General features: G+C 40.6%; 2 protein-coding genes and 1 non-coding gene across 3 annotated transcripts; 2 read left to right on the top strand and 1 right to left on the bottom strand.

The window, feature by feature from the left end:
- Positions 1-15: 15 nt before the first annotated feature.
- Positions 16-4,723, bottom strand: trmt2a (tRNA methyltransferase 2A). Its single transcript, XM_076270765.1, has 12 exons — positions 4,442-4,723; positions 3,523-4,167; positions 3,233-3,341; positions 2,965-3,146; positions 2,425-2,539; positions 2,078-2,193; positions 1,889-2,000; positions 1,651-1,773; positions 1,420-1,495; positions 1,158-1,274; positions 594-690; positions 16-425 (listed from the first exon to the last, which is right to left on the bottom strand). Exons 2-12 carry the CDS (start codon positions 4,155-4,157, stop codon positions 239-241), a joined length of 1,869 nt encoding a protein of 622 aa, XP_076126880.1. The 5' UTR covers positions 4,158-4,167; positions 4,442-4,723; the 3' UTR covers positions 16-238.
- Positions 4,724-4,943: 220 nt separating this feature from the next.
- ranbp1 (RAN binding protein 1) lies at positions 4,944-9,375 on the top strand. Its single transcript, XM_076270767.1, has 6 exons — positions 4,944-5,071; positions 6,642-6,778; positions 6,881-7,038; positions 7,394-7,522; positions 7,852-7,929; positions 8,258-9,375. Exons 1-6 carry the CDS (start codon positions 5,057-5,059, stop codon positions 8,386-8,388), a joined length of 648 nt encoding a protein of 215 aa, XP_076126882.1. The 5' UTR covers positions 4,944-5,056; the 3' UTR covers positions 8,389-9,375.
- LOC143106964 (small nucleolar RNA SNORA77) lies at positions 7,961-8,094 on the top strand. Its single transcript, XR_012983758.1, has one exon. It is a non-coding gene; the product is annotated as a small nucleolar RNA SNORA77 (small nucleolar RNA).
- Positions 9,376-9,506: the final 131 nt, after the last annotated feature.

Raw genomic sequence — 9,506 nt, 5'->3', positions numbered from 1 at the left:
ACCATTTGCAGCAACTGTAAGGTAGTCCATTTTATTCATTTACAAAATTGTCCATGTACTGTACACCAAACATTGTGCAGTTAGATCAAAATGAAAAAGAGCTTTACGGTCCTACATTTACCCAAAACAAACTCCATACAAATATTGTCTGACAAGCACTGCAGACACATGCTAATTCTTAAACTTCAATCTGAATGTTTTGGACATAAAAAGAAAACGTTATCAGGACAGAGTGCAGTTAAGATGTTTGAGGTTTGGCATCAGCAGGCTGATCCTTCTCTTTCTCGTCTATGGAGCTGTAGTCCACCCTCTCGAAGAGCAGGATGGTCTCGCAGTGAGGGGTCTGGGGAAACAGGTCCACAGCCATCGATCGCACAGGACGGAACGGAGCTCCTCTCACACGGTTGGAAGGTGCTCTGCACAGGCTGAAAACCGGCTTCTGATTAGACACTGATCTCCATGCACAGGGCGTAGCAAATTTGGGTGTGTGGAAAAAGTAAACTTAAAACAATGACATATAATAAGGTGATTATTCATAGATGTGTAAATGTTTTAGACTGGTCACACCTTACAAGCTCAGTGATATTACTTACTCAATGAAGTTGTTCATGGCTGCTTTGGCATTGCATGCGACGTAAACCAGCCTCTTAAGATGCTCTGCTCTCCTTATGGCGAGAATTACCTTAGAGTCTGTCAAGCATTTTAATGAGATGTTATTGTGACAAACCACTTAGTATGCAATGTAGGAACAATAAATTGCCAATATTTATTTAAACAGCAGAATGGAGTTGTAAAACAGCTAACTAACTATAACATACAAACAAACACCAATACCACAACTGATAAAAGTTGCATAACATGCTGAACTGGTGTCTTTTGGCAGTGGTACAGTTTTAGTATAGTTGGCAATTTTATTTTGTGAAAGCTTATAGGTTTACAGTAGTTCGACCTGAGCTACATAGTGCTTAGCCTGTGGCTAACAGGAAATACAAATGTGTTCATCTGTCCTCCACATACCCATATATACCATCAAAATGAATTTGAATACAATATCAAAACTAGCGGTTTAGAAAAATCTAACCAAAATGAGGGCATACCATTACTTGAATATATAAGGCTAGAAAAATTAAGTAAAGAGTAAGTGTATAAGTACATACGCATTCCTGCTCTTGGTGGGTCAACGATAGCAGTGACATTAGGGGATACAACTGCATTGAGCACAGTGGGGAAAACATCTTCCGCTTTTCCACAGTGGAACTCTACATTGCTCAATCCTAGAACACAAAAAGAGGATAAACCCCTAATGAGACCCTGGAAGTGTATAGATAAAAAGATTAAAAAGTTAACATTACAGAGAACATTAAGCATGTGTGAATATTAGGGAAGATCTATGGGGAAGGGAAGAGATGTCGGACTTGCCATTCAGCTTAGCATTGACTTTGGCATCTTCCACAGCTTCCTGGCACAGCTCAATTCCAATTACTTTCTTTACTCTCTGTGATGCCAAGAACATAAAATGACCACCATTTACAACAGCGACGAGGGGGAAACGATCACAGACAATTCACCACAGCAAATGGTGAACACACAAATAGGACCACACACACACAGAACACATTAGTGAAGACAAACAGTCCCTGTTACTTGTACCTTTGCCAGAGAAATCCCGATGGTGCCAGTCCCACAGCAGACGTCGAGCACAGTGCTGTCCTGGTTCAACTGTGCCCATTCCCCCACAGCAGAGTACAACACTTCTGCAGCCGGTGTGTTGATCTGCCAAAAAGGGTGTCCACAAACTACTCACAACCAATTCTGACAGAATGAATAGTGTCTATATGACCATCCATTAACGTCCAACCCAATGAACACATATAAACAAAGTGTTTACCTGGAAAAATGAGTGTGGCGAGATGCGGAACTTCAGGCCTAGGAGCTCCTCATGAATCCACTCGTCTCCAGTGACATGCTCACAGGGTAGGTCATCTGTGTTTGGTGATGTCCTTCCATGATACATCACAATGAGCACACAGATCAAAATATGCAGCCAGAAAAGACAACTCTTAGAAATGGAACCCACCTTTGTCCATGTTTGACAACGTATAATGACGTGACACCGCTGTCTTTCCCTTCTCCTTCAGTGAAATACACCTTCATTGACTTTTTTAGTCCATCAATCTCTTCTTCTGTCAGTTTCTGAAAAGAACAGCAGCAGACATGAAATAGGTTAATAATGCCAAAACTTAACCAAATTATTTTAAAGTGATCAATTTTCTCTGTAAGACGAATCTCTGTAATTAATCTCATTAAAACATGCCATAGGTAAAAAGCTGTATGACTATAATTATATGTCTATGTGTACGTTTCAAAATATACTCGCAACCAGTAAAAGTATGCATGCACAGGCACAATATTTCATATATGTACCTGAGGGTTGAAGAACACCATGGCCATGACCTGATTGGTCCTGGTCGTCCGCACTGTCAGCTGTCTCCAGTGGCCCTCATAGGTCTCAGGACTGTAGACAGAGTATGGAGTAGTCCTGTCCAGGAATACATAATACACATTCAACATTACCAACCAGTATACATTAAAGGCATCCAATGCTGTTTACCCCCCCCTACATTTGCAGAGTACTTGTATTTGACACAACCGTCATAAATACTACTCGTGACTTACGCCCTACCCCCTGGACACGGTACATGCGTATTTGTTTACAAGCCAAAGGATGGAAACTGGCAAAGATGATCTCCAAAGAGCCATGTTGACTGACAGGGTAATATTGTGACTCTCTGGGTTGTGGGAGAGCTGATTCTCTGTAGACGGGTAGGGTACATCTGCAAAGGTGCCATTCTTCCTATTACAAGTTAGTTTACCATTAAAATTACTTTGACACTGTTTCTAATAAAAACTAGACTATACGGTATAAGGTGTACATAAACTTATTTCGTTCTACTCCCATGTTACCTGATGTAATCCTGGACGACTTGGACCACTTTTTTGGTCTCTGGTGGAACGTGAATGGTGTCACCAGGTCCCACAACTGCACATGTGCCGCCTTTATACTTCCCAAGGCGAAAGCCTATAGTCTTGTCTTGGCCATCTGCTCCCATCCCAATCAGAAACTCACACTTGTTCCTGTAGTCAGTCTGCAATTGACACAATATCACAAGTTATTTCTCCAAAGTGCAGGAGAGCTGAGGATCGCTCCATGGTGGCACTCTCATGACTGTACCTGCACTGGAGAAGGCCGGATCTTCTCTAAAGGGCAACAAGTGCCATTATGCTTCTCCTTCTGTACAAACAGCCAGGGCAACATAGCCTTATTGGTGTTGCCTATTTCTCTGTACGAAAACAAATGTTGAAATCCAGTTAAACACTTTGGCAGATGAAGCTTAACTTGTAGAGAAGACTTAATTTGTTACTAAAAGACTGAGACAAGACTGGGAGCAATTTTTACAGTAATAGGAAAATGATCCAAGTGCTATATAAAAACATAAAAAGTGGAAGGTATCCGAGCACTACCTGGTTAACCTTTGCAGAATCCCCAACACCTCTTCCTCTTTCCGTCTCAACTGTTCGTCATAAGGCAAGTTCCATAAGGGGGTGACCACATTAGCAAGCTGTGTGCTCAAAGGCTCTGCTTCCCTCTCTTCTTGGTCTCCGTCCTTCCCCTGGCGCTTAGAGAGGGGCTCTCCACCATCTTCAGCCTCGTCCTGCTTTCTCTTCCTCAGGATGGGATCTGCTTTAGGCTTGGCCAGCCGCACACTTAGGACACGGCCCTTCCATTGGACACCATGAACCACTTTCATGGCTTTGTCTCTCTCCTCCTGGTTCTTAAAAGTGACAAAAGCAAAGGTCTGTTTGCCAAACAGTTTGATTTTATGTGGGTTCAGCCCATGCTTGGTGAGGAACTTCTTGAGATCATTGAAGCCAATGAACTTGGGCAGGTTCTGAATCTCCACTTTGAAGATTTCAGAGGTGAAGAGATCCTCCTTAATATATCGATATACATTGGAGTTGGGGTCCACAGTAACATCCCCATCATCTCCTGATGGATCTTCTTTGCTTTTTACATCTTGGTCTGTGACTTCTTGCACGTCTTTCTCATTTAGTGCTGTAGTGACAGGTAGGGTTGTTGTGTCTGAAATGTCTGTCATGTTCCTCGACCTGGAGGGCAGGAAAGTTAATATACTATTTCTTTCACATGGCAGCAGGAAAGTAAAGATTAAACATTTCTTGTTGGTTTTGGCATTTGTAAGACACATTGTCAATGTGGGTGCCGGCTTGATTTGCTAGAAATAGAAATGTTAATTTATGGCTGCATGAGCCTATAGACGAATACCAACAGCAGGTATGGTAAAATACTACTAGCCAAAACATGCAATTTGGGCAAAACGTTTACAAGCTTAATTACGCTTAGATGTCCTAATCATGCACTTACCTTGGTTTAAAAGAAAATGTCACACGAAGCCTCCTAAAGTTGGTTAATACTCAATTTCAGTAGAATACAGAAAATGATTACTCTGACAACTGCGCAGCCATTTTTAACCACGTGTTAAAGCTGGGAGTTATGGGAGTTTACAATCTTACATTCGCAAGAACGTGTTCTTGTTCTGCGACAGCTTGCTTCACAATAATATTTTTCTCCATGTGTTGAATCGATATAAACTGCATTACAATCACCCATATGACACTCTGGCAAGTAATATGTAAGAACAAATGAATGCTGCGCACGGTCTCTGGCATTATTTTCTGTAGATTAGGTCCACGTAATTTAAAGATTGACAGGGGAGCATGGTACAAAATTGTTACATTTTCTCTTTAATGGAAAGGACTTTTCTTTGTCAACTTTAAAGATGTGTGGTGTGGTACAGGGAAGATAACTTTAAAATAACTTCCAAGTTAATTTAACACTATTTCCTGTTCATCAGAGAAAGGAGGCGGGTCCATTACTTCCTTTCTCCCGCGCGCGAAATCAGTTCGGTGCAGGAAGCTTGGAAAAGTGCTCGACTTTGGAAATCATCAATTGTCGCAATCTGAAAACATCTACATTAAAATGGCAGATCCGAAGGTGACTATAGTTTATTTACTCGTTTGAGGATGTACAGAAATTACATATACAAACATTTGATAGTGTTTGCATTATCGGATGGCTTAAACGAAGTTCATTGTGGGCTCTGGCTGTTAGCTTTAAAAGCCGGTCGCTAGTTGATTTTGCTACATGTTCAGTTGTATACTAAGATCATTGTAAATTGGCCACATTTTAACATCAGTGTGTTGACTACAACACATTTGCAAATACAACGAGTGCACTGTCTAAAAACAAGCATCTACGGAGAGATCCGTTTACCGCCCTATTGTAGGAGCATATCATGCTAACCTGCTAGTCGGCTGGGATAGCTAGTTTACCGTTACAATGAAGCATGAGAAGGAAACCCTATCAGTTTACTGTATTTAGCTAGGTTAATCATGATCCATGGAGTTGACATTTTGTAACTCCTAATATTTCATGTAGCATGACTCGGTTTAGTTCGACTCACTAGGTAGACTGACAAATGTTTTTGCTTGAGGTGCAGTGGAGGCTACCTTTGGCTAACGTTACTCCCAAATAACCAGTTTCTACAGACATGACTGAAGGAAGGAGGGAGAAAAGCAGATGTATAAAAATATAAGTAATACCACCTGGTGGAGAAAATGTTTTATTAGAATATCGCTTTACAAGCTCAAGTTGCGTATGAAATGCCAGCTGGGACATGTTGGCTAACGTTACACCCAAATCTTATTTAGCCGAATAGCTAACCAAAGCATTGAATGCTAACGTGGACTAGCTTGCTAGATACGCAGCAAGCGTTTTCACCGACCCCAGCCATTAGATGGGATTTTTGGGCATGTAGAATGGCTGGCAACAGGCATGCTTACTACGTTTATTACGTCTTGCCACTGTACCAGATAACATCGACTTACCTCTTAATTCTATCTTCTATCTACATGTTTTTATATTTCGTGACATGGGTGGGAGGGTGACCGTTTACTTGCTAGCTAACAGTTAATTAGATACTTCGTGTCAAGTACTAGCGGGATGATTTGTCCGGTTTGTCAGCAAGCTAGGCTTTAGCGGAGTTATCTGTTAAGTTACAAAACATCCATGCATATCCCAGTTATGGTATTTTGTCGCACGATCAATAGTTAATAAAATAAATTAATTTGTGAAGGTATTTTGGCTTATGATTGGTTTACCCACTGGCCATACATAAAATAATTTCTCATCCCCACCAGTCACTCCGGGTGGGGCCTACAACTGTTTTATCAGAATTCACTTGATTTTTAAAACAAGTGCATACCTCAGCAGCCATGGAAACAAGTTTGGTTGTTGCAGCAAATCGCTAACAAAAGGGAGCCCCTAACGCTTGATCTCCCAAATCCCCCGTCTTTCAGCACGTTGTTCAGCAGTGGGTTCATTTTTCCCAGTAGACACAGCATGTTGGCATCAGAGCCTTTAGTGATGGAGTAGTTAAGAGTTTGTCTTGATGGAAACTGTTTTAACATTAAGCATTTGCTTGTCTTCTGCAGCACTGGGCTGAATGTTAATGTGTGCCAGCATTTGTTGATAGTAATTTTCTTAATTTTCATGATCTTGACAGGACACACAGGAGGAGCATGATGCCTCTACAGAGAATGCAGAAGACTCAAACCATGACCCCCATTTTGAGCCCATTGTGTCACTTCCAGTACAAGATGTGAAAACGCTTGAGGAGGATGAGGAAGAAATTTTTAAAATGCAAGTTGACTTTACTGGACTTACTGGAATAGTTGTCCAAATTGCATCACATCCTCTAACTAACTTGTAATTTTTTTTTGTCTGTCCTTTTACGTTCATCAGGCGAGCCAAGCTCTACCGTTTTGCTAGTGAAAATGACCCACCAGAATGGAAGGAGCGTGGTACGGGTGACGTGAAACTTTTGCGACACAAAGATAAGGGTTCCGTTCGTCTATTGATGAGGAGAGACCGCACTCTCAAGATCTGTGCCAACCACAACAGTATGTGTGTCTAATCTCTTGGAGTGGGATGCTAACAATGAAACATTGCCTGATATTTTGCTGTTTGTGTAAGCTCTACCATGTTGTCCTGTGTGGTGTGTGTGTCATTTTTTACAATGAGTGGTTGAGAGTGCAGATGTCGGCTGAAATGAAACCTCACACTGGGAAATGATAGTCTTTCCTAAGACAGATTCATATCCTTGCAAAGTGTCAGATCATTATGTTTAATTTACTATGGTGTGGTTTGAAGTGTGGTGTTTCTTTTTTTCTTCTAATTATTAATATTTTAGAGCTAACTTTAATTTTCTTTTTTTTACCATTTGTTTCATGTGTTGACTGTCAATTGCATTTGTAGTTATGCCTTTGATGGAGCTGAAACCCAATGCTGGCAGTGACAGGGCCTGGGTGTGGAACACACATGCTGACTTTGCAGATGAGGAACCCAAACCAGAACTCCTAGCACTTAGATTCCTAAATGCAGAAAGTAAGTTTTCCTGACATTAGTAAACCATATGCTGTGGTGACTTAGCATGGATCACTGGAGTGCAGATGTGTAAACATCTGACAACATTTCAAGTATATCTCTTTAGGGTGCATAATCTCTAACATAGCATAACATGTTTTGTATTGCTTCTTTTAATGTTTGATTTATTAAAAATGGACTACACTTGTGTTTACTGATGAGCTTTACTGTTGCTATTGAAGGGCCTTGGTGCAATCAAAACCTTAAATGGACAAGTACAAGTCAGAAGTAGTATTGTGTTTGTGTTGTCTTTTGAGACCACTCCTAATAAAACTTTTTTTTCCCCCCAGATGCCCAGAAGTTCAAGGCAAAGTTTGATGAGTGCAAAGAAGAAGTTAGAAAATTCCTAGAAAAAGAAGAGAAATCTGGTGAGATGCTTTTCTTTTGTCCTCATGACCTGCAGACTCACTCTGTTCCTTGCTGCCCCTTCCGGCATGGAACTTTTTCTGTCTGCTACATTAACATGCAGAATGTAACACGCTAGCTTGCTATTTCTGGGGCAAGTGCTGGTATGTTAGTTCTGCTACATCTGAAAAGCATTTTGTACATCAACTGTTTATATTTAAGTGTGAATAACTAGGACTCTGTTATATCTTTGTAAGACTATACAAAATCAAACTAGGTATTGACCATTACGGTCCAACAAGACAGTCCACTTCATTAGTTTACATTAGTTTTGTTTGTGTTTTATTGCAGCTGGTGACAGTGATGGTGCAGATAAAGTGGCTGACAAACTGGAGGAACTCTCAGTAAAAGAGAACAAAGATGACGCCAAGACATCGGATGGGCAGAAAGAGGAAGTGAAGGCCGAGGAGGAGAAGAAATGAGATCCGGACGGCGGCTTCACTCAGATCTTCAACTTGTCATTTTCCCCCTTTTTTCTACAATAGACTCTGAAACTGAATTTGGACACTTGCTTCTTTGTTTGACTTGTTTTTGTTTTGTTTATTTTATTCGTTTGCCTTCTGAGATCACAAGACCTTGGTGCCACACTTCAACAATTTTGTCCATTCCTCAATCAAGATGTTAAGTGCTTATCTTGCCCTCCTCACCTGCCCTGTTTTCTTCATGGTGAAAATAAATTGGATCCGCTCTGGCCATCTGTAACTCAAAAGTATCGACAAGACATGCTGTGAAAAGAGGCTTGTGGTATTGATTGATTCCCACATTGGGTAATTTTTACTTAGTTTTTCTTTTTCTTTCTTTCTTTTTTTATAAACATTCTAAAGTAACTGTGAGTGCTGTTAAGATCGGGTGTAAGTGGTCTGGGTGGGTTTGAGGCATGACGAATGACCTTTTTCAAATGTGGACTTGGATATTGGATGCAAGATATTAAACAGATGAAAATCTAGCAGTCCCAAGAGGTTTTCTTGGGGGTTATTTTATTTTTTCCCCTGCCTAGGGATGGAAGACTAGAACTACAATACAATTTTGCCCTCAAATCACATCAGTGGAACATGGGCAGACAACCCAAATGTTTTTGCTTTTCTATGAGAGGCAGATGTATTTAATAACGGTTCACGTATGTTTTGATGACTAATGCAAAGGCTCAAACTTGAACTTCAGTAGAAAGTGACAACTAGTAATGCTTTTTGGGGCAGAGAGCACATAAACAATTTTTGTTGGCACTTCAGATCTTAGATTGTTTTGGCATTCCAGTTGCATCTGTAAATAAGTGTACATGGATGAAAGACTTGCTTTTGATCTGTGCTTGTATGGATATGGTTCCTCAATTTTAAACAACCAATGAAGATGTCCTGTCTCTTTCCATTCCATTTGGGGGAGGGGGAAAATAAATGACACTATTTTGAAAATCATATTTCAGACCTTTTGAACTAACAGTGTCTCAATAACTTTTGAGACTCTTATTGTAAGCTGTAACTGAGCTCTAGTATTATACAGCTCTTAAAGTCGAAGCTGGGGTTATGCTAATAATTCCATAATT

The sequence above is a fragment of the Alosa pseudoharengus genome, unplaced genomic scaffold, assembly GCF_046254945.1.
Source record: "Alosa pseudoharengus isolate Yale_2024_CS ecotype anadromous, Long Island Sound unplaced genomic scaffold, YU_APseudo_1.1 YU_APseudo_1.1_scf_6, whole genome shotgun sequence".
Classification (NCBI taxonomy): domain Eukaryota; kingdom Metazoa; phylum Chordata; class Actinopteri; order Clupeiformes; family Clupeidae; genus Alosa; species Alosa pseudoharengus.
The sequence above is the reverse complement of the archived record's forward strand: the minus strand, read 5'-3'. Positions and strand labels throughout refer to the sequence as shown.

What these genes read in the sequence shown, in the direction of transcription:
- trmt2a (XM_076270765.1), bottom strand. Translation starts at nt 4,157, where the DNA reads ATGACAGACATTTCAGACACAACAACCCTACCTGTCACTACAGCACTA. An exon ending in ATTCTGCAAAGGTTAACCAG is followed by an intron (nt 3,342 to 3,522) that starts GTAGTGCTCGGA and finishes GTTTTCGTACAG; the next exon opens with AGAAATAGGCAACACCAATA. An exon ending in GCCATGAACAACTTCATTGA is followed by an intron (nt 426 to 593) that starts GTAAGTAATATC and finishes GCCGGTTTTCAG; the next exon opens with CCTGTGCAGAGCACCTTCCA.
- ranbp1 (XM_076270767.1), top strand. An exon ending in GATCTGTGCCAACCACAACA is followed by an intron (nt 7,039 to 7,393) that starts GTATGTGTGTCT and finishes TTGCATTTGTAG; the next exon opens with TTATGCCTTTGATGGAGCTG. An exon ending in AGAAAAAGAAGAGAAATCTG is followed by an intron (nt 7,930 to 8,257) that starts GTGAGATGCTTT and finishes GTTTTATTGCAG; the next exon opens with CTGGTGACAGTGATGGTGCA.